Source organism: Trichogramma pretiosum, unplaced genomic scaffold, assembly GCF_000599845.2.
Source record: "Trichogramma pretiosum strain Unisexual culture from Peru unplaced genomic scaffold, Tpre_2.0 scaffold2, whole genome shotgun sequence".
NCBI lineage: Eukaryota > Metazoa > Arthropoda > Insecta > Hymenoptera > Trichogrammatidae > Trichogramma > Trichogramma pretiosum.
Window position 1 is genome coordinate 3,794,290 of NW_019641687.1, and position 25,010 is coordinate 3,819,299.

A 25,010-nucleotide genomic window follows, 5' to 3' on the forward strand; every position below is an offset into this window, starting at 1 on the left:
AAGTAACGATTTTTTTTCTTTTAAAAGCTCAAAAGTTTCCAAGCTCTTTCGAGCTGTATCGGCTTACATGTATGTTTTTGTGTACTTCGATTTGGGTTGAAATATATACCGCTGCTATTGTTCCTATCTTCTCTTTGATTTTAATGGAATTATTTCTCTCATCTTTTCCTTCTGGATTATGGATTTCAATTTTAGTAATACAATTTGCTAACAGTCATACATTATTTGCTTCACAAGCATTAATCAAATTTCTTTTAGAATAATCAAGTAATGCACAGTGCGCTCAAGTTTGAAACAATTGAAAATTTAATTATTCTTGAATCATTGTAACTGTTGTTGCAATTCTAACGGTAGTATAAAAGTAATTAGAATTAGGGTTAAATTTCTAATGAATTTAACGGAACATAAAACAATTGTAGATTCAAAATGAAAATACAAGTTAAATTAAATAATCGTGTATGATTGTTTTTACTAATTAATCATTCAAAATATTCTTCAATACCAAAAAAATTCATTTTACAATTAGTTACAATCATATTTTATGATTATTATTATAATCATTTGCATTGATATATTTAATCAAGTTGTTGAGAACAAGCTCAAAAAGTAAGAAAAAAACTTCGAATTATATTTGTTAAAAAATATATTGTTATCGGCTATAATTGCAGCCGACGTCCCCTAAGTCAAACACTCTACTTGACGCCAAAAGTAATAATCAGTCGGGATATTAAAAATTTTAACGTACTTATTTGAATTACTGGTTGACAACAAGTGATGAGCTGATCGCCACACATGAAGTGTATAGCTGAACGATACAAAACAAAGAGAGTTTATTGGTACTTAGTTTGGCATATTTGTACAAAAATATTATGTGTTGCGTACATATGAAAAAAGGCAGGCTCCTCTCTGAACTCGGAGGTAGCCTGCGCTGACGACGCGACTGTCGAGTCGACGGTTTCTTACATAAAGATGCTTCAAATGTATCTGCTTTTTTAGAAATTTAAAAGTCAACACAAGAAATATGGTACGATGCAAGAAATATAATATAAAGTTGATGTTGAATATGAAAAAAAACTTCCTCCATCCTTGCAATATTCTTCGTGTAGCTCTTACTACATTTACACATTTGAAATGTTGTAAATCCATTCAATCTAATTCGCTAATTTGAATTTAATAAAATTTCAATAAAACTATTCTTCAATATGAAATCATAATAAAATCGTTACGCCTTTTAGGTAGATATCAGTGAAATAAAACGACACGTGCAACGCACTTAATAAAAAAGATTTAAACAATCTTTATTTTAACATTTTAAAATATATTAAGTGATGTTAACGAACTTATTTTATACCACATTCGACGCCTCAGTGTGCATTGTTTACCATTTGTTGCTTATTATTATAATTGACATTTCTGTAACTGCCTGTACGCATAATAAGCTGTAGTTAGAAACACATCAGTCCTGAAGAGGTCGACAAAGTGGTCGGCGAAACGTCGACTAGGTGACGGGAAGTGCGTGATTGTGCACTTCCACTCACCGCATATTTTAATAAATTTTGACTTTGGCACCGCCTTTATTGTGATTTACTTTCTCTGATCATATAAAATCGTTAATCGTGCTATGACTTATACAATTATTTGCACTTTTCTACTTGCAGATTTACAAATAAATGTACTCGCCATCTAGTGGTAGATGTTAGCTTTAATGATTGAAAATACTTATGGACAAATAAACTCTGAAATGTATTAACATTAAATATTATTTTTTTGTATATTTTCGTACTCTCGTTAACGACAGATAAGCAAATAATAAACATGAAAGTAAAAAGGGGGTAAATATATGTCATACAAAGTTGATGCAGCATCACAGTACGGCAGATACTTTTGGAAAAAGAACTCGAAGGCTCTTCATATCTCGCAGCCTACCTGACAACATGCTAAATTTATAATAAATACATAATTGCTCAGTAGACAACGGTGAATTGCCGTGAAACTTATGAATGGCGTGCGTATGCGAGCGCAGCTCGCAAGATAAAGAAAAAGAGCGAGAGCAGGTTTGTACGCCAACCGCAGACTGGGGCCCCTGCTTCCAACCGGCAGCCTCGTGTTATGCGCATCGCACACCAGGCATTACAGCTGACGAGCATCATGCACATACGTTATAAAAGAGCCTAAAGCCATGTGTGCAGCCACGATTTGCTGCCTTGCGCTGTTCCCGTGCGCTCTTTGCGCTCTTTGCGCTTTACAGCGCAGACTGCGTGTGACTCGTGCAGCGCTGCGAGAACTGCGCGCCCTCGAGCTTCGCAAACTCCGGAAGAGAATCTAATAAGTAACTGAAGCTTCGCTCGCGAAGACGCGTGTATAGTGTCAAAGAGAACGAGTTGCGGTGCATATACAAGGCGTGTTCTTGCGAACTTCTAGTCTGCATTGTGAGAGCTGCGCACATACACTGCTACTGCGTGTACAGCTCTCGAACTACTTTTCGAAACGAGTTTGAGTTTTATCGACCGAATCTCGCGAGAACGATTGCGCTTCGAGAACTTTTTTACAGCCTTTTCGTAGTTCTGTAATTTTATCGATGAAACACTGTCTCGCGCATGCACATTGCGAACAAGTCGTGTTGCGGAAAATAAACATATGATTTCAATAGCAGAGCCGTGAGCGCCGATACTCGAAGCCGCGTAACTCGTAATGCCTTGCATTCGCGCAGCTGCATTAAAATTCCAGCGTTCTCGCGGTTTTCCGAGCGATTTGAGCCCTCGACGCAAAGCCTCCGTGCACAGCCGCAGGAAGCAGCCACTCGTAATCGCGCGAGTCTCAGCAATTGCGCCCGATTGTGTTGCGGGGATCTCTTAGCCGTTTAAGAGACCGCTGCGCCGAGCAAAGATGCAGCTTTTTCTCCGCCGCACTCGGCTGCCTACTGTGTCGTGCAACCGAGAGCACAACCGTATATATATCGACTCTAATGCCGCTCGAGGCTTGTATTAGTTCGTTTCGGCCCAAAACGATCCAAGGTCGAAGGCGCATAATTAACGCAATTTGAGCAAGAAAAATAAAAGACTTATACATTTTATCTCACTATATATACAGGAGAATCGTGGATTCAGAGACCCACGAAAACGACCTATCGTTCTCATTTAAAATATATAAAAGATTCGAGAATTCTGATGCGGTCAAACGATTTCTCACAAAAAGTGACACGAAATAGTGTCCGAAAAATTCAATATTAAATGGATACGGGTGATAAAGGACAAAATCACCGACGAAAAACAGTTAACAGAGTAGAATATTTATAGGAGACAGCTCTTTGATAATGAATTGGCAAACATTTTGAGTTTGACTTAAAATCGACCACTCTAAGAAAGGCGTCATTGCGCACGCGTCAATTTACCGGTTTTTCGAGAGCCTCGTGGAACATTCTGGAATTCTATCAATTGTGCTTGGTTGATCTACACGACACAAATATAGATCATCCTAGTCTGATCTCTTATAGCTTCGTCCAAGTGTTTGTTACTTTCTATATAGAATATGGATATATAGAATATAGAATTTAGATTGTAGTGATACAAATAGTCAGTACGCCGCAGCGTATAAAATAGAGGAAGATCGCATTGACCGCAACAAGTAATTTTTGTGGAAAAAAAGTATATCTTAAATTATAAGAGATTGTGTCCAAGTCCACGATGTACAAGTCCAAACGCAATTCCACTGGAAAATTTCATTACTATAAGAAAGGCGAATATGTCAGGCGCTATTCCGACAGCTATTATATACAACGAGTGGATAATCTTAACTATGACAGCTTATTAAAATTAAAGGCTTTGCGTGAAAATAAGGACTGGAATATCAAAGATGAAAAATTTTTCAGTGAAATTTATTCTATAATCAACAACTGGAAGGGCCAACACCCAAAAGATCTACAGCTTTTTTTGCAGCCCGAAGAGATCGAGTGGCTTCTCATGGAGTCTATGAAGTCCGACGACAACGAGACAACAACAGAGAGACTCATCGATTTTTTGATCGAAGCCAACTACACTGACAAGCTCGACGTTAGAGATGATGATGGCCAGCCATCGAAAAAACGCGTCACACCGGTGCATGTCGCAGCTGCATACATGGATGAATCAAAGGCTAAAAATCGCGTGATGGGCAAGCTTTTTAAAATATACGACAGATTTCACGTAGATTACGCCGACGTAGATGGATTGACACATTTTCATCTGGCCTGCAAATATGGCTGTCTCGAGGCAGTCGAGAAATACCTCGAACTCAAGCGGAATCCCAATTGCATCTCGCCGATAACAGGTGACACGCCGCTGCACTTCGCTCTGCACTACGGCCACAGGATGATTGCCGACTTATTGCTGAGAAATGGCGCAAAGCCAAATTTAAGCAATTATTTTGGAGACACTCCTCTCCACATTATTTTCAAGAAAGGCTACGACGCTGGATTCGTGCAGCAATTCTTCAAGATCAACGCCGAGCTCCAGCAGGTGGTGAAGATCAACGCTCGGGACAAGTCGGGCAACACCCCGCTACACTTGGCCGTGGGCGAAGGACGCATCACGGTGACCGACTCGCTGCTGAGAAGAAACGCGAATCTGAATGCCGCCAATAACGCGGGATCGACGCCTCTGCACATTCTTTGCAACTTCGACGACGACGACGTTTACTTGATTAAAAGATTCTTTTGCATCTGCGACGAGATGGAAAAGACGGTGCAGATCGACGAGTCCGACAACGAGTGTAACACAGCGTTGCACCTGGTTCTGAGCAAAGACAGAAAGGCGAAGGCTGAATTGCTGCTGAGAAGCGGAGCCAATCCAACGTTGGCCAATGTGGACGGATGGACTCCTCTGCACTTCATTTGCAATGGAAAACTTGACGTGAAATTTTTGGCGTTATTTTTCGAGATTAACAAAAATCAACCTCAAAAAGTGCAGCTCGACGCCCAGAACAAGTCGGGTGACACGCCGTTGCACTTGGCTCTGGAGAACGGCAAAAAGGAGGAAGCTGAATGGTTGCTGAGAAAAGGCGCCAATCCGTGTTTAGCTAACAACGAAGGTTCGACCTCTCTGCACATCGTTTGCAAGAAAAGCTACGACGATGACTTTGTTAAGTTATATTTTGAGATCATCGACGAAAAGCATCATCAAGTGCTAATTGATGCCCGGGACAAGTGGAATAACACGCCATTGCACTTGGCTCTGGGCCACGGAAAAAAAGAAACGGTTGTTAAAACGTTGCTTAGTAGAAATGCTGATCCAAATTTAGCCAACGGCAATGGATTGAAACCTCTGCATGTAATTTGCCAGGTAAACCACATTGACGAGCAATTTTTAGAGAGCTTTATTGACACTACCGCGAAACAAAAAAAACCGGTCGAAGTTGATGCCCCAGACAAGTGGGGTAATACTCCATTGCACTTGGCTTTGTGCAACGGAAATAAAAAGAAAGTTGAATTGTTGCTGAGAAAAGGCGCCGATCCGAACTTGGGCAATTCAAAAAAATTGACACCTCTACATATTATTTGCGGGAGAGAAAAACAAGATGACTTAGTGGAGATGTTCTTCGAAGTCAACCGTGAATTGAAACAGACGGTAAAGGTAAATCACCTTGACGAGTGTGGCCGGACACCTCTGCGATTGGCTGCAGCTCGCGCCTCCAAGAAGGTGATCGAATTGCTGCTAAGAAATGGCGCCAATCCGACTAAATCCAATGCGAAAAAAGACACTCCTATGCACCTTATTTGCCGGAACGACAGATTCGATAATGCGATGACGATGTTTTTAAGGACCTGCAAAGAACTCGAAATGCCGGTAAATGTCAACGCCCGGGACAAGTTGGATCGGACACCTCTGCAATGGGCCGTGGCGAGTCTCTTGGAAAATACTGTCAAAGAACTCTTGGAGCATGGTGCTGATCTGTCCAGCTTCACTTTTCCCGACGAGAGCTACTTCGCCGTGGGCGTTCCCCGGGGTCGCAAAGTTCAGGAAATGATAAGAGAACATATGAGCAAGGGGCCTCAATACCAGGCCATGGTCGATTGTCTCAAGAAAGATCTCAAGATAAGACTAGTGTTTGACATGACGTGCGTCCTCGAACGTCTTTGCAAAGCAGGATACATACTGAAACCAAGAGACGCACTGACGATCATGAAATCGTTAACCATGCTCGGATTATTCGAGAATCGTACGAAAAGGGATGAACGTTGGTATACTGACAGCGAGTTTATAGACAAAGCAATAAAGATTATGTTAAATTGGAACATGTCGCTCTACACTCTGACTTGCTACGGAGCCCAAGAGGTGGCGGATCTTATAAAAGAATATGAGAAACATCTCCAATAAACAGTTCAGTATAACAATTCGGTATAAAGATATTATAATTTTTTTGGTGCAGTACACGCACGAAACATACTTTTCTTTGAACATTTACGTGCACAAAAAACAATAAAAAAAATGTTGCCGCTTATTCTGAAGTAAAAATTTTATTAAAAAAACCTATAAAAGTCAATCACAAGTCATCAAGTCACTGGGTCAATTTTCATATGATATTAAAGCTCACATCTGGTTTACATTCTAATCTGCGATTCATGAGTTTGTACAATGAATATGAGTCTGTCAATGTGCGCAGTAACGAACATTGTCGCCTGAAAGTTGATACATTTACATCATGATTTTACATTTTTTCGAGGTCTTTACGAATTCAAAACTGATGGGAAATTTGTTGTACAAAAAAATTAATTTTTTTATAACTAATTTTTTCAACTTTTAACGACATTTTAGTGCAATCAAAACTCTACAATTGAAAATAAGAATTATTGAACTGTAAAAATATAAAAGTCTCATGTTTTTTTAACATCAATTTTTCTTGGGTCGTATTGAATTGAATTGTCAGTACAATAATCGATGTATGTGCGTGACAGTGTGGTCACACGAGGCTTCAAGCTCTCAAATAGTCGAGACAATAAAAACATTTTAATAGAGAATCTTGCGCAAGACATTGATTACAAGTAATTCCGAGCAAGTTTTAATTCAAAGGCGAAAATTTCAGGCGACTCGACAGGCCTGATTCGCCGCAAGCACTGCCAGTGTGCAAGCATGTAATTGCGTTGTACGCGGCAGCGAACCACGAACCCGAGCCCTACATGCCTCGAACACTCTACCTTCCTTACGACGTTGAAATCTTCCACCGCGAGGTGACATGTAATGCCTTGCTATCGCTGCACTTTTCCGATGCTTTTACAGAGTCTTGGAACTTTCATTACTTCGGAAGCTTTTCTGGATTTTGTTTACGCTCGAACATTTTCGAAGGAAAATCCTCGTACTGTCGAATTTGATTTTTATTACTTTTAATCTACTCGACCGCCAAAATCTGAAGCTTAACATTTTATTTTACTAGACTAATGTTATTCAAGCAATTTACGTGTTTTTTTCTGAATTCTTTTCGAACTTCTGTCAAATCGATGAGCAAAATGTGTCACCGGTTCAAGTGTGACAGGAACGTTTCTCGCCCAACTTATTTCATCAAAACTCTGATGCTCTGAATAAGTTTTGGACTTGTCTAACTCTTCACTCTCCTCAGAGACATAAAAGTTCCTTACTTGATTCATTTGCATTTCTGCGATCTACGATGTAGTTATATGTAAGCCACGAATGCATCCGACGAATAATTTTTTGCAAGAAAATTCTTGACTGCCTGTCCAGCGATGATAAAGTGTGCTCGTCGACGAGCAAGTTTAAATAGCTGTAAAACTTTGAAGAACAGATCGGCGATCCCTTCAAATTAATATGATAAATTCCATTGAAAAAAAAACCTCAAAATTTAACATATGTAACGCAAGAAGGTAAAAGTTTAACGCATGTTGTTGCTTATTTGTTTTTTGCAGATGACATAGAATGGGTTGGGCGGCGCTTGGGCGGCGTGTGGGTGGTGGCAGCCGCCTCTCACCTATTCTTTCGCTGTCTGTCGCCTCCCACGCAAGCTCCTACCTAGTCACCGTATTTTGCATTCTCACCGTAGCCGTCACTTTAGCTAACTTCGTCAGTGCCGAGGACATGTACGTATTTCTCTCCCTGTATTTACACTCTTTGCATATCAATTCTTCTTTCAATGCCGGATAACTCGATTTTATCGAAAATTTTAAAATCATCCATGCGCGGAGCAGTAAAGCGAAAAAGTTTTTTTGGCTTACATACGTAACGATTAACGAGTCGCGAATTTTCATCATTTTTTTTTTTTGGCCGCACGCCGTTCTTGTAAGATTGTAAGAAGGAAATTTTCAACTTCTTTATTAGATCAATTTATCTTGAGAATCTATATAAGAAAAAAATTCATTGTTGCCGCAAACGAGCTTCAATATTTGCTGAATTCCGAATGAGCCGGCCGTTTTATCATGCTAAACGGATTCAGTTCTTACTTTTCAAGTCGAAGCGCAAGAACAGACAAAAAATGCTGATAAGAATCAGTCGGGCGGCTCGAAAAGCTAAACAGCCTCCGGGCTTGAGTTATTCAATGCTCGTCTACAGAGATCCCTCTGACTTGTGCCGTCAAAGTCTCGGCCCGTTGGAGAAAACTTTTCGCGCGAGCTATATTGGCTCATTACAAAACAGATACGCGAATAAGTCTATTTGCGCGAAACGAGACAACGGCTCTGATACACACACCCGAGCCTTCATAAAGTGCAGCTGTGTGCGAGTGACTTGTCGAGTTCGTCGCGAATATAAACGCTGGGTTTGCGTGGATCTGCCCGCGCGCGTCTCACCGAACTTTGCCATATTGTGCGAATTCGCGCGAAGCTCAAGGAGCTTTTGACGTGTGTAAAGTCCCGACGAAACTAGAACGTTTGTTTAGCGTCGCGCACTCGTGTACTCGTCGCTCTGCAACTAGTTGCATTAAAGTCAAATACACGGAGCGTCGAGCTGTTTGTCGGTTCACAGTTGCACTCGAGATTCTCGGGATTTCGATCCGAGATACGACAACCGGAAACGAATACAAGCAAAAGAAAAAAACGAGAAAGACCCTCGCGTGTCGAGTTTGCGAAAAGTGTATACTTTCTCCTCAAGGTGATGTGTGAAATTCTGTGTTCTTCGCAGTTTCGAGGAGGGCAAGTCGGATAAGGAAATACTGGACAATCTGCTGCTGGCGACCCGCTACGACAAGCGCCTGCTGCCGCCGGTCCAAGGTACACTGAGGCCCCCACCCTCGACACGCCAATTAGACGACTACAACACCCCCGACCTTGAACTCGCGTCCGCACCTGGGGTTGTTGCTGGCGCGCGGCAGTCGTCGTCTCCGTCGTCGTCGCGCCAACAGCAACAACCGCAACCAGACGCTCACTACGAGACTAGGCACCACGAGTTAACCGATAACGAGCACGACCAAGACAGTCGCGATCATCACCGCCATCGGCACCATCATGATTATAATAACCACTACGAACATCACAAAACAGCACCACACAACCACAGCTCACTGCTCACTCCCCGTCGAAAGGGTACTTTTGATCCGCCACCTCTAGAGCTCATATGTATCCGTTACGGCAATAGTTCAATTTTATTAACAACAACATCAACAAAAAGCAGCAAAAGCAACCTCGTTCTATAATACACATCTTTTTATCTTCTACATATTGAATTGCGTTGCCTTTATATATTCGCATCTTTTTCTTAGTACAATACGTAATATGCAGAGATTGACACGGCAATTTGATTGGTGGCTGCCCACGATTAGATTTTCTCATTTCGAGCTTGAACAGATTCTCTCGTGCCTCTCGTTCATGCCTGGCGCATTTTTTCAAGCTCGTCATGTTTTTGTATCGCTATATATATATAACAAGTTACATTTTAATATATCTGCCTCGCCGTTGTTACGTACGCAGTTTACGAGAGAGAATTTCAATTGCTATACATCCATTGCCATACGCGTCGAATGAGCTGGAGGGCACTTTTTAATTTTGAGAAACCCGATACGCGCGACGTCTCGCGTGTTTCATATGCAACTGACGCAACGGAATGCTGTTCTCCTCGCCGATAAATACCACACAAAAAAATCGTTCAACGATGTATATTTCACGCAAATCGCGACGATAGTCTGATTTTCAGCACGCACGAGGTACACGCGCAGACCTCGAGCTGGTGAATTGCTGTATGAATTGCAACGATAAAATAAAAGTATCCATCGCTCTTCGACGTCGCGAGAAGAAGAGAATATATTTACGTAATCGGATACATCTAAAAAGTATACATCGCGAGAGATGCCGCGTATATATTGTACGAGATACGATTTCAATATATGTCACGTTCCGCGTGTATACGCGAAATGATCTATGCTGCTCGGCACACACGCGCGTATGTACATTGCGCGGAGGTTATAACTTATTGCTTACACGCCGATTTTAAATTGAGTTTTCTTGTCGCGCGAGCTCTTTGCGCTCGCAGTAGAGGAGGAATATATCGAGTTGCGGAACGTCGCGACAGCATAACTTTTTCCCTCCTCTATATACATGGACGTAGGGAATTTAACGTTCAAGAGAGAGATGAAAAATAATCTGAGACCCGAGAGAGAGAGAGAGAGAGAGAGAGAGAGAACCGCTCGGATAAATCCGCGATGATCGCGTGTGGGTTAAACGAGCTGCGAATGTACGCCGAAAGCCAATAATACTAAAACGTGGCGCGCCGTCCTACTCGCGATACAGATCGATTTCGGGCATCAATTTTTTAAGCGAAAACGAAGCGACGAAAAAACGTCCCGATTGCAAACTATTAGCCTCGAATCTTGTAGCCAGTACGTATAACGTGGGTGTTCGTGTGTTTCTCTGAGCTCTCTCTATGTGTGTGTAAGCATGTATATGCGTGGCATGACTTTCTTTGTCTTTGCCATTATTTTGGCAATGGTCCGCTGCAGTCGCCGGGTGAGTTTCGTGCATACAAAAATTAGCAAAACCAAAAGCACTCGCGTTAATGAAACTGACACGGCATATAACTGTACGAGCGCAGCGAAATCCCTCGAGCGAGCCAAGAGAATGTCAAGCCGCGCACGTACACACTACACACGCATACCCGCCCGAGCACACACATACACTCACGCTCGCCTCTGCCATTGAATCGTCCTCCTTTTTTTTCTTTTTATTTCGTGCTCGCGTATATATACGCTCGATATTCATGTATATAAAACTAGCGTCGAATCGCCGATGCCCTCGATCAACTATTATCTTTCAGTATGAACTTTTGTTTTCTCTTCATTCACCGAGGTGCTCTCATACTGGCATATTCGTACGGAAGTTTCGTTTTAAATCCCTCTCTGCCTTCATTCGCGAAATCACGGATATACAGGATTTTGTGAAATCGAATCGCTCGGCCCGAACGAGAAAGTGAATTTATATCCGCTGTTTGTCGTCTTGTTATTTTTTTATTTGTATTATTATTAATATTTTCCTCAAAATACAAATCCGTAAGCCGGGTGCAATTGAACGATTGAAATTTAGCACGGTTCACAAATATTTTTTCAATATTCGCTTTTATATTATCCAAGTAATTCGTACGTATATCATTCGATATTCAAAAAGTATTTCGAACGTTTGAATGTTTAATTTAAATAGCGGCATTTTTCTTTTTATTTATAGTTAATTATTTTTAGCAGCTTCACTTTAGTAAGAATCCATTATTCTCGAAATAATTCAAGAGCTTCGTCTATGTATATCAAATTATATTTTTTGGTCTGACCAAATCTCGACTTTTCTACTCAATTCAATCCAGCTTATCAACGGCGTGCCAGATTCCAACTATTATTGGATTACATTATAAAGTATATGCACTGTAAAACGAGTCTAAAAGTATTTCAGTGTTTGGAATCTACGAACTGGAAACCCGCCTTAAAATCAGAATAAATTTTTTCTATCGCAAAACTCCCGGGATACAAAAATTCAAGTTACTGTTTTTTTTTTGTTCTAAAAATCGTAAATCTTTTATTCTTTCAGTGAGATAGCAAAAAAGTCGAATAATAAGTTTAGAGTGTTGGCGGAATACATAAACTGACTTTACCAGTCGAACTCCTTTTTTTTGCTGTCTTTCGCTGTCTTTTTCTCAATGGATGCGTCGGGAAAAGAATGTCGAAAGTCTAGGTGGGAAATGTAATTTCTCGACTTGAAGACGATAGGATATTCATTCAAGTCGATTGATACCGCTGAAATGGCAAGGAAAAGTGGATCCGAGCAGAAGTGACATTGGATATTTTCTTTTAGAAACGAGTAAAGTTAAACGATAGCTTCCTCATTTATGCTGAAAAGTTGCTCAAAGTTTTGCGCACCCGCACACAGACGGCCGGTTTCGTAGAGAGGGCGATGCAAATATCGGTCGCTTGAAAAATCCTCGAAAATCAATGAATTTGCATAGGGGCATATATTTCTTTCGCTTCGCGCGAGATACAGTAATTGCGTTTCCACTTTCATTCCGTTTTAGTCGCGGCGGCCCTTAATCATATCTCACGTAACGAGAGGAATGAGAATCTATAAATCTAGCCATTAATATTTAATCGCAAAGCGTCTGCGGCTCCACCGCGAAAATAAACAGCGACGGAATGTGCCACGTGCTCGATACAGATAGACAATTTCAGCGCCTTATTATATATACGGATGCAATCGTACAGGCGCGTGCGAAGCAACATCAAGCTCCCACTCTCACTCTCTCTCTCTCTGCTTTTCCGCGGCTGGCACACAGGTGCTCATTTGCATGAAAATCCAATTAACACTGTGGTGTAAGGTGTTGGCGCGCCGCCCCCCGCGCTCCTCTGTGTATTTGCGCACGTGCCGGAATAGAGCGGAGAATAGTACAAAGAGTGATTCGGTATATAGTTTCCGCTGGGTGTCTCGTTTTAAACAAGTTATAGGGCGCAAGACCACATTTTCTCTCTCGTTCTCTCCCTTATTCTGCCAGCTTTGCCGCTTTTATTTATTTCCTCCGGATAAAAGTGCAAGAAGTTTCGAGGGGAATTATTTTGACTTACACACATACCGACTTAGGGGGCAGGAATTATGTAAGCAGCCTGGCTTATTGCTGTCTTATTGCTCCCGTTTAAGCGGCCACTTTCTCTGCTTTAATACCGTCTTCTGGAAAAAGAGCAGTTTTTGAAATTAACTCTGTTGCGTAGTGAAAGAAAAGTAGAACAGAATTAATTCTGATTTTCCTAATAAGCCGAGACTTGAACTGCGAATGAATCTTTATTTTCCAAAATTAAAAAGGACGAAAGACAAAAGACGTCAGAGACATTTTTCACTTGGAGTTATTAAGCTCGAAAATGAAAGTTCTGCGTATATTTTGAGAAAAAAATATCGAAACAAAAAGGCATTAGTCAACGCCGTCTCATCAAAATTTCAACTTTAAAACTGTAATATCGTCAATATTCTGTGTAAGTAGGTGGTAATCATTCATAAATCTTTGTTTAACAGCCCTGTGCTTGGCCTCGAGCAAGTTGGATTCTTATATAAGCGGTTTAGTAGACATAAAAACTTCGAGTCAAAAGTTTTGTCCAATAAGTCGAAAGCAGAAAGTAATTCTTCTGTTCTGTGTCCAACACAAAGTGCACACACGTCTGGAGATAAAAAAAAAGAGAAGAGAACTTTTAAATCGATGCCACATCTGTGTGTTTCCTCCTCTCTCTCTATCTATCTCTATCTTCCTCTCTTTCTCTCTTGCAGTTTGTTTCTGAAGAGGTGTTGTACCAAGTTTTTCCATTGAAACTGACAGTTCTATCCTCCTAAATGGGAAGTTATATACGTGTACCACTACATACAAAAGGTATGCAAGATTTTAATCAAAGAATGGATGTAGCTATTTACGTCACGCGGGGCTTGAATGAAACTTTTTTTTCGCGTAATATCTGCATTTCACGCTAAAATAGATGTAAATAATTAACCAGAGAACTGTTTAACCTTTCAATTTCTTCGATTGATGTTCTCAATCATTCAGGCTGAATAAGTCTCGTGAAAAATCACCCGAACTCCAAAGCGACGATGGAAATGTGTTTGAATATAAAAAGAGCAGAAGAATGAAAGAGAAATCGAGCGGAATAAAAAGCATCTCAAGAGTGAAAAGTGAATAAAATTCGGTTTCTCCATGTCTGTAAATGTACGTACGTATATATCCTTGCTTGCTCCGTATACGCGATGCGTAGCTCTTTTCCGTCGTTGCATAATATGAAAATTGAATAGTTTAAAATTCATTACGTGGATCATTTGTCTGTTTCCTTGAGATGAAAAATTTTTGGATCAATTTTCCTCTTCTTTTTCGTGACCTCGATCTCTCCTTTTCGCTTTTTTGCCTTCAGGATCACATGATTGTCTTTTTTTTATATACGCGAATAAATTTTTTCTCTTCAAATGGATTTTTCTTCGCTCTCGAACTGATAAGTTCTTTTGTACGTCCACGTCTCGAATCCTCTTTTTCTCATACTGACCATATTGTGGACACGCATACCAAGTTTTCCAGAAGGATAATAAATACCCAATGTGTTTTGGTTATCTTGGCATATTTTTTAGTTACATATATAAATAATATCATATTCTTTACCCTCGACGAGACATGATCAAATATGCGTTCTGAAAAGAATAGGTTGTGCACCAAGTAAAAAGGGAAAATACGGTTTTAGCTCTTGGAGATTCCTAAACATCTTGCGTGTAGCCGCGAAAGTAAAATAGTGTAAGGGCTCTTTCGTAGAATCGACCTCGCCTAAAGGTTGATTATGCGATAAGGTGCAAAAAGGAGAGACAATCTGGATAAATGCCATTGTACACTGAAGTGCCTTACTTGAAATTTATGAAGGCAGAGAAAATACGTTGGTTCTGGCAATCTGTATAGTTTACACGGAATATATAGATTTATTGTTCAACGGCAACAGCGCATATTTATACGGAGAAAGTGCAGGCCAGTAACAAATATATTTAAATTTATCGTTCTTGGAGAAAATACTCAAGATTATACATAATAGAGCAGCAGCTTGAATTTATCACGCGCTCATAAGCTTCAAGTAGTTAGGGTTTTTACTAAGAAATGCAGAGCGTTATAAACTTAAAAGTTGAACCTTTCAAGCAATTCACGCGAGTACTTTAATATTATATGCTTTTGCTTTTTCTATAATTACATGAAAAAAAAAAATTATACTTACGCATTTACACATTCACATGCATTACCATCACTGAAAAATATTCATACATTTCAGGTAGCAGTCAATATTTCAATCATGTTCATCCATGAAAATGTACGAGTACACGCAAATATAAAAATTTTATAAACCACATGGAAGGGCGAAATCCCTTTCGTCAAAATTATGACCGAATAACACTATAAAAAGACTGACAAAATTTATGTACTCAAATAAAAGACACAAACACTTTTGTCATAAAAAATCTTGTTCTTCATCTTTTCATTCATTTCTTAACTTTTGACTTGTTGCACACTCTTCCCCGCACTTATATCGTAATAGCCATGATTTTCTTTTAACTTTAAAATTTTTCATCATTCTTTCCTGTATGAGTATATTTCGATTATAACCATTAGAGAGCATCTTTTACTTAATTTTTTCATTCCTTCAAAAAATTACGTTAATATAACTGTGTCAATGTTCATTATTCATTGTACTGTTTTTCTTAAAAATAATCTAACATTTGCTTGTACTGAATAACAATTGTTAAGTTCGTTTTGAATTTTTTAACCGATTAAAATTAAGAAGTAACTAGTGATATTTCGCACTCGCTCGGTTAAAAATATTTTTATAGATAAATATTCAGATAGATTTCCTAATTTTCTATGTTTATCTTGAACTCGAAGCGAGTAAGTTATTAAAAATAAACTCAGATTATGGTGCGTATTATTCATTCCATGAATTGTAAAATTTTATTGAGAATGTCAATCTTTTGGGCTGCCAAAAAACTAAATCGAGTCTAATATTTGTATTTACTTCGTAGTTGCATGAATTCTCACTTTTTGGCACCCTCTTAGCATTACTATAAAATATTAATTAATATGTTTATATTATGAAAGATCCTACCCGAAGAAAAGATGAAAATAGGTAATAGTCAGATTATTTTTATCTTCATTTGATCTAACTGTAAAAGCATGACATTTTGAATTCATTACGTATCAGCCAATGAAATTCAAAATTCATGCGTCAGAAAAATCACATCAATGTACAATAAAGCTACTGACGTTTTAACTCGATTATAAACTTACCGAAAAGACCCATACGTGCCCCCTTCGAAACAATGAGACGATTCAATTTTTTTAGTTATTAATTTCTTCTTTTTTACTGTTCAACGACACGAAACCAAATGAAAAGTTCCTCCGATTAAACGAAAAGAAAAAAAGATTGCTGAGGCCGACGTATGTGTTGTGTGATGGCATGTTGCAGATGCGGATTTCTGCTGCGGCATGCACTGGCCCGGAGACTCTGACTCAGATTCGTCAAATGAGGCGTCTCATAATCGCTCAGCTGGGCCTGTTTATTTCGACGATGCCTCGATTGGCCTCCTCCATAAGAACAAGAACCAGTACAAATACCACTACACGCCGCACCAACACCTTCGCACTCACCTTCGCGGTCCGTCTTCTCATGCCTCCTTCTAATTCTTTCTATCAGTTTCAAAATCTGTCTCTCTATCTTTCTCTCTTTATTTCTCTCTTTTTCTTACACTCTATCTTTCTTGATTTCTGATTTTACTACATGATATGTATATTCTTGGCTGTGTAAATTATTTTTTACCCTTTTAAACTGTTCGTATCCAAATAGATGAGGAAACATGTTCTTTTAATCACTTATTATTCTTTTCTTATATTTTTAATGTAATTTAAGCAATTTATTTTTCAAAGTTTCCTTATTCTCACCAACTTATTTAAGCATTTGATTATGTTCCACTTTTAATGGAAAGAATTACAATTTTTTAATTGTTCAAACTCTTGATGCCTGACCTTATCGTGATCTGCACCTTTTCCTCGTGAAAATTTCACTCCCAGTTTTATCAAGCCTGTACATGGTTCCATTATAGAATCATATTTCCGCGAGTTTCAACGCACTTTTTGCCATATTTTACCAAAATAGATTTGATGTGGTTTTGAGTAAAAACATTAGACTAGTATTTAGATGCGTTCAATCGATAAAATGTAGTTTTCATGATGAAAGAAATACCAGTTAAGCTTGAAATTTAATGTTGAAATAAATAATTATAATATAACTGTAAATAAAAATAGATCATTCTCAAAAAATAGTCTAGAACTTGATGTATTTTTAGTTTATTTTAAATTAAAAACTCTTTCATATAATTCAGAAGTTTCATACGATTATTGACATAATCAAAAGTTTAACATTTTTCCGTGACATTTACAAAGATTACAAAAGTTTTTAAAGTGTCAATCATATCTCAACAGTATTAAATAAATTTAAAAGCTTGAAATTGGTTTGTTAATCGAAATTTTGAAACTCATGAACTGACCTCTCTTGTCTTGAATAGCATTGTTCGCTCAGCCCCTGCATCATGGAATGAAATATACGGCGCATTTATTTATGAAAGGGAAATGAAAAATCGTATGAAAAACTGAAAGTGTATTATCGTCAGGCTTTTAAGCGTGAAAAGGTTTTTTTTACCATTATAGAAAGGAATTAAATGAGTTTTTAATGGATTATATATTTTATAAAACCCACAAAAATAAAATTTTCCGCTGTTTGAGCAGTCAAGTATTCGTGAAATTATTAGTTCTCACAGTGTTAAATATTAAACTGACGAAATTTGAATAGAGACTGCCTCTCACTCAACATGCATCTATAAAATACTTTTGCCTAAAATAGCTAAATTTAATAATCACTTCACCACTGACATGAATAACTTATCAACTACACCACTGTATTATACAATAACTCATATTTTAAACAAAGTAGTTGCGCATTATTTTGAAAGCATATATAGTGGTTGAATTCTTGACCAGGTTATTATGTTATGCACTACTTTCAGCACTGCTTATTTAATGCATTTTTGATGTCACCCAATAGACTAATGCATCTCAGCATGTATAAGTTTTTGCTCTGATTGCATGCGAGTGCTGCTACTATACAGCTTGATTATCAAGACGTCAACATTAAATAGCGATATTTTATATTTGTATCACATACTTCCTATCATTGAATCTTTTGAATGATTCCTCTAATACCTTTATATAACGATCAGCATTATCATTTTGACTGAAGACCATTTACTTGTTGACGTCAATTTTTTTGAGCTTCCTGTTGATCTTTTTTTTACATAATTGTCCTTTAAAAAAATGAACGAATTGACAAAAAATTTACAAAGAATTGTTTGATCTTTGTTTCAGGAACCCTGACAGTAAACGTTAGCGTGCTGCTACTGAGTTTGGCATCACCAGACGAATCTAGTTTGGTAATTAGATTTTTTTTCTACTTAATTACGCAAAATTTTAAGGAAAATCTAAACCACGTAATAATTTTATATAAATACTACGAATAGTATATTTTTCAACGGGTGCATTGATAGTTTTTCAGCAAAACCAGGGATTATAGTACTAGCCGAAGGCGAGTGCTGATAATACTGTTAAAAAATCATATCTGCACTAGTTGATACTATCTTTTCCTACGAAAGTCTAAAATTAGTAGCAAAGATGCGTATTTTAGATCAGAGTAGGAAAAAATTGTCTAGCATAGTCGTATAATAAAAATAGATGAACAATTGTAAAGAAAAAAATTAATTTTTATTACTCATGTGTACTTGAGGATGCATTAACAAAAAAAACGCTGTTCACGACTCTCGATACAAAAATATACTTCGCAGTGTCATTATGACGTATGTTCGTTTTCGACAAGGAGACATTCGACAGGCTCTTGATCTACATCACATTGTATTTGGTTTTTACTGCACGTGGCACATTGTGTCAGACAACCCCGAGTTTACCGCCGACGGGACGTAGGCCCGTGTGTACCGCCAAAAGGCGACACAGGTCCGTGAGATCCTAGTCGCCTCTTGCGCGCCTTACACAATTGTAAAGGTACAACGTTCTCGATCTTGGTCGCATTTCGCGTCGCGTTTCGCCAAGGGCCAAGAGGCCGCAAGTCGCCGTAGAAACGAGTCAACGTAGCTGTTTTTTTTTCATTTTTTTTTTTCACGTTATTTTTTGCCTCGTGAATGGCACACCCGGTGCGCCTTTTTGCCGAGTCATTGTGGTACGCCCTCAAAAGACCTCGCAGCCACTCGCTTCACCGGAAATTTCGCAGACAAGGACCTACTGGCCTCTCACCTCAGCGAAGGCCGCGGCTAGCCCCGTGCATTCCGCGTAGATATCGACCGCCTCGTTATCGCGCGCATGAAACGAGTGCCACGGGCCCTTACACGCTCGCCACTGTTGCTCGTCCGTCAAAGTGTCGAGCCGGTAGAGATTTTTAAAATCTGCACCGAGTATCACGTCGTGGTCCAGGTATGCCATCGCGTGCCAGCGCATCGGTTCGATTCGCCCGTCGACTTGGACGTGCACCAGTAGCGTGCCGAGCGTCTGTACCAGCGTGGGTGTGCATAAGCTTCTAACCGTCCTGGCCGATTCCGTGTGCAGCCGATGTTTAAGTCGTTCTGCCACACGAGGTCCGACGGTTGTGACTTGACCACCGGAATCGTACAACGCCTTGTACGTCACGCCGTTTATATGAACGTTCACAAAATCGCGGTTTTCCACGATTATATCCACGGCTTGATCTCTCTCGCATGTAGCTGGGCTTCGCGGTGGCACGTCTGGTTGGTTGACTGTCTTGTCGGGACACTCTTGTACGCAGGCTGCTGGAATGCTTACGAACGCGCTATCTTGTTCACAAGCATTTTCGGTTTTTATATGAGTTGCAAGTGTAGGCCCGTCGACGAACGCGACATTTTGCTCGTCCATGCATCTAGTTCGTTTAAATTCCGGCACCGGCACCGGTCCTTCGTATTCGGGCTCGCTTTCATGCTCGCGTTTCTTTACTCCTGCGTCTTGGCCAGCCGCATCAATATGCGAAATGGGCAGTGTCATAGCTGCCTTATTGCTTTCAGCCCTTGTTAATGTTTCGAATTCGTGCACCGCTTCTCTTGTGTAATTTCTCTCAAGCTCGTATGCTCGTCGTTCTTCGTATGCACGTTGCTGATACCACCAGTTCCAGTAAGCATAGGCCGCCGTGTTTTCAGGTGTATATGACAAGATCGCGCTCGACGCATCAGCGCGTTGGTCCGATCTTATGTAAACATCTCGCCAAATTGAGTTTTCGTTGACCATTCGATGACTCACACTTTGTCTCGAATATAAACCAATCTGTTGATAATACCTATACCACTCGTACTCATTGTTTGAATTCATCTCGGCTGGAGGTGGCCGTCGGGCCTTGCCACAATTGCCTCCGCCTTTCGTACGGCCTCGCTCGAGCCGATGTAGATCTTCTCACACTGTTCTGACTCGTGAACGCTACACCTGGTACTTCTCTTCGACAAAATACATACACTCTTCTACACACACGTGCACATGTAATACTTTCTTCCTCACCAAGAATATGTTCTGTAACTGGTACAGAAATCACAACCAAGTTCGGGAAAACTATAGCAAAAACACTCGGACGATCCGATCAATATCGAGGTCAAACGCTAATTGCTAGGCATGCTGTGCAACGGTTCGATTCTGCGAGCGAGTGGCAACGTGCGTATCCCCACTCCGCGGGCCGAGCTCTCGCTACTTGAAAACGTATCAGTGCAGACGAAATCTTTTGTCGCGCAGCAGCTCTGTCAAAATTAGGTATCACTTGTCCGGCGTCGGTAGGGCCACTCGCAAGGTCATTGCTGGAAAACGCCGTACTGTGTGTAACGTACAAAGTTACAGTATTTTACGTGTAATTTGAAAAATGGCAACGAACGGAGAGTTTTAAATGCAAGTTTGAAGTATGACAACAACCAATGCTGATCTCGAAACTCTTTTTCGAGCTCTCGGACTATGTCAAACAGTCAAAATAATAGAAAATACCATGAGCGAGTCGTTTATTTCCAGTCTCGCACGCGACGCTTGGCTCCATAACTTTTTGCCGGAGCGAGGGAAAATATCTCGCTGCAGCTGATTGCGTTGCGTGCGCGGCACCAAGTATTGTATAAGTCGCGCGTAGCGTATACCAGTCCAGCAGGCGCGAAGATATTTTCATTAAAGTCTCCGGGACTAAAAATATGTGTGGCGAAAACGCGAACGTAGCAGTATATTATAGCCTAAGATTTACGCTCGGTCGAGAGAAATTGTTTACGCGCGCGGGCACGCTCGGCCGCGAGAAATGACTTTTGGGTTGTGCACAATTCCCCCGCTGCAACCCAGAGAAAGTTTAAGCCATGTCGCTCGAAGGACATGAAAGATTCAAATGACAGGCCGAGCTAATGAAAGGCGCTAATACTTTTTCTTCTTCTTTGTTTGTTTTTTGCAGAAATACGAGGTGGAATTTTTGCTCCAGCAGCAGTGGTACGACCCGCGGCTGCGCTACAGCAACAGATCGCGTTACGAATTCCTGAACGCGATCCACCATCACAACGACATCTGGCTGCCGGATACGTACTTCATCATGCACGGCGACTTCAAGGATCCTCTCATACCCGTGCACTTTGCCTTGCGCATCTACCGCAACGGCACCGTCAACTATCTCATGCGGTACGTGAGTAGCGAGCAGCAGCTTTTTCCCGGTCTGCTGCTGCTGCTGCTGCTGTGCATAGTGCATACCTGTGTGCTACACAAAGTGGCGCAGCGCAGCTCACCAGTACACACGCGTTACGTGTGCGGCTTGATCGCGCTTATGTGCGCGCGCGCGCGCGGCCCATACGTGTATAAGTGAAGCTCGACTCTATCCGACCCTCCACCCGCATTATATAATGAAACGTCTGCGTATATACCACCGTACCAAGAGTATTTTCGCAATTTGTATTCACATGTAATGCTCGGCTTGCACTCGCTGGCTCTCTCTCTCTCTGCTTGAGATTAATCCACGATGAAGAACTTGCATAATTCAAGCCGCATCTTTGATATATGCGACAAAATTAAGCCGACGATGCTCGTGGAATATTTTCTCATTTCGTTTACGAGTAAATCGCAGAGTGGCCGACTTATTTACTTGCTTAACTATCGAATAATTTATAAATGCACTCCAAGTTGGTCTGAATGGACGGTCATCATTTGAATTAAATATGGATTTATGGAAAATTCACGGTTGTTATCCATAAGGATTCTCGAGCCAACTCCGATCCTGATATACCTACAATCCGTTTTCACTTATAACAGTGGCAACTCTAACTTTCAACTTAACACTTTCTGTATGTTACAGGCGGCATCTCATACTCTCCTGTCAAGGCCGACTAAATATTTTCCCATTCGATGACCCACTGTGTTCATTCGCCATAGAAAGCAGTAAGTTTGAAAAATCTTCTTGTGTCACTCAATTCTTTTCCTTTATATTTTGTCAAAGTCAAAAAATCGGAGCGCGTCAAAAACCTCGTCAGACGTTAAAAAATCACGTGTCCAGATGGGAAACATAGCGTGGAATTATAATACGATTGAATTTGCAAAATCGAATTCTCACGACGTCGTGTCGGTATTTTTTCAGTATCGTACGAGCAGACGGCGATCACGTACGTATGGAAGAACGACGAGGACACGCTGCGCAAAAGCCCAAGTCTGACGACGCTCAATGCATACCTCATTCAAAATCAGACAATCACGTGTCCGATCAAAGCCAGTTGGAGGGGTAAGTTTTCTCGTTAGATTTATTTTTCCTCTTTCTTTTTTTTCTATTCTCACCTTCCATGCGATACGTATATCATGGCGAATTGCTCCAATTAGCTGTATTTGCCAGTTCGATTTGCAATCGATCAGAAACTTTGCGATTGCAATATTCTTTCGACCCCGATACGATTTTGAGCAAATTTTAGACGAGCGAGCCAGCGCAATAGTAGTTGAATTCTCCGCTCTAATATTCGCTGCGAAGTGATAAAATTAAATTGTTCCCAGTGACGTACAGTGCGTACGCGCCCGCGAGAATCATTAAAAGAATCGCTGCTTACTCTTTTACTTTTACGAGCGTTATAATCATATTTTCGACGAATAAAACCGTCTCGCAGCTACGATGTCCGAATTCGTATTGCATGATTTTCGCCCCCTGTACGAAAATAAAAAAAAAACGCAAAAACATCATTTTGTAACGTACGAGAGGTCAGGTAATATTTATCGTTTTTACGATAGTCCAAAGTAAACGAAAGAAAAATAATCGAGGAAAAATTTGTCCGTTACTCGAGTCTACGTAAATGTAGAGCAGCGAAATAGCGCGAAGGTCTTTTCATCGGGGGAAAAAAACGAGTGCCAAAAAAAAGGAACATTCACCGCGCAAACGCCAATTCCTGTTCTCGGTCTCGGCTTTATTTTATACATGAATGCGCCTCGCGTAGCATCTGAACGACTGTATTATCCTCGTGGGTGTACTTTAAACTTGTTTTTTTGGTGATCGATTGAGTGTTAGATAATTCCATCGAAAATGTGCTCAATTTTTTTTTCTTTATAAGTACCAACATTTACCGTTTAATTTTTAGATAAAAATACAAATTAAGGTACTTTTTCATCAAATTAATATAATGTGATGGTACAAATAAGTATACGATTTAGGACTTCCAGAAAAAAGTTCTTTAAAAAATTAACATAAGATCTAAAATTGAAAAAGTAATAATTAAAAGTTAACCTATTTTAAATTGTTACATAACTTGCACTTTTTGCATCAATTGGCACTCTGTATTTCATACTACTGTAGTTCATGTTTTTTGTCCTAAAACTGTTGCATATTGAAATCTTTACTAACTAAGCACACTCAACTTTTGACTGAAACTTTTTTAACGCTCTCTAATAATTTTTGCTCCTAATTGAAAATTTCTGTCGCTGCATCGGCTTATTTTTAACTTTAATGTTTAACCACCTATTTCATAAGTCTGTTTTTTTATGAGGTAAGTTGCTAGAGCACAATGCTATAATATGAAGCACTTCTGACTAGAAAACTAACTATCCAAAAATCTATTCATTTATTTTTAAGTGTACGCCACGAAGCTGTGAAAAAAGCTTGAAAATTATGAATATGCATTTACTCTCTCAAAAGTGTCCATTCTGCTAAGAGTATATTACTTATAAATATTTTAATGATCATCATACTTTTTATGTGTGTCTGTTATTCAAACATAATTGTTGGCTGAACTCACGTATTTTTGGCTGTGTTTATTTGTCTTCTGTGTATTACAATCTTTACTGCACCCTCTATTATTTTTAAACAGATAATATTTGAAAATATATTCCAGTGTGTAAGAAAAAGATGCTAATATACGGAAATAAAATATGTTTGAAATTAAACACACTGGCGCATGTCATCAATTAAAAAAGAATATGTACTTACAACATATTTTTTAATTAAAATTAACTACTGAACTCTCGAAAAATCGTCGCATGAATTTTATGATCTAGATATATTTTATAATTATATTATTATTATTATTGTTATTATAAATATTATATTGTACATTACATACTATTATAATAAAATAATTTAGAAAATTTAGAAAAATTCTGCACTCATATTAATATTATATTTGCTAGTGATTGGCAATCTTGGTCTCTGTCTCTCGCTTGACAAACGTAAAAGAAAACAGTAAGCCCCTTGTGGTTCCCACCATCGCAGGTCTCGATGCGTCGAAATAGATGTTCTGTAAAAATTTTCAACAAATCATATCTCACGAAATGAAAAATTTAATGATAAAAAATTAAAAGTGAAAAAAGCCAATGTTTTTGCATTTTTTCATACGATAATGCTTTTTTCATTCTGTTGAATATGGTCGATCAGAAGATGTCATGGTAATCATCATCGCATTAGAGATATTGTAAATGGCTAATGATTTGCAATGTACAATGCAAGACTATTTGAAGCTAGACGTCCTATTTCAATCGTAA

At 39.5% G+C, this 25,010-nt stretch overlaps 2 protein-coding genes across 23 annotated transcripts in view; both read left to right on the forward strand.

Annotated features, from left to right (window-relative positions):
- Nucleotides 1-25,010, forward strand: part of LOC106658643 (glutamate-gated chloride channel) — a 124,459-nt gene that overhangs the window by 85,324 nt on the left and 14,125 nt on the right. For 15 of the 22 annotated variants that reach the window (XM_023461342.1, XM_023461338.1, XM_023461341.1 and 12 more), the window contains 7 exons: nucleotides 7,892-8,062; nucleotides 9,099-9,187; nucleotides 16,405-16,593; nucleotides 18,357-18,421; nucleotides 21,469-21,689; nucleotides 22,357-22,439; nucleotides 22,636-22,776. In XM_023461342.1, the coding sequence (XP_023317110.1) occupies nucleotides 7,902-8,062; nucleotides 9,099-9,187; nucleotides 16,405-16,593; nucleotides 18,357-18,421; nucleotides 21,469-21,689; nucleotides 22,357-22,439; nucleotides 22,636-22,776 (949 nt within the window). In that variant the 5' untranslated portion in view covers nucleotides 7,892-7,901. The remainder of the gene's footprint in view (nucleotides 1-7,891; nucleotides 8,063-9,098; nucleotides 9,188-16,404; nucleotides 16,594-18,356; nucleotides 18,422-21,468; nucleotides 21,690-22,356; nucleotides 22,440-22,635; nucleotides 22,777-25,010) is intronic. The other 7 variants (XM_023461353.1, XM_023461352.1, XM_023461354.1 and 4 more) reach the window with 1 other exon arrangement.
- LOC106658561 (tankyrase-1-like) lies at nucleotides 3,684-6,350 on the forward strand. The gene is made up of 2 exons (XM_014380565.1): nucleotides 3,684-5,464; nucleotides 5,540-6,350. The coding sequence occupies exons 1-2, from the start codon at nucleotides 3,684-3,686 to the stop codon at nucleotides 6,348-6,350; spliced, it is 2,592 nt and encodes an 863-aa protein (XP_014236051.1).

Bases quoted from the DNA above. Each gene is read 5' to 3' on its own strand.
- LOC106658561 (XM_014380565.1), top strand. From the start codon at position 3,684: ATGTACAAGTCCAAACGCAATTCCACTGGAAAATTTCATTACTATAAG. The intron at 5,465-5,539 runs GTTGCTGAGAAA...TATTTGCGGGAG, and splicing joins AATAAAAAGAAAGTTGAATT to AGAAAAACAAGATGACTTAG.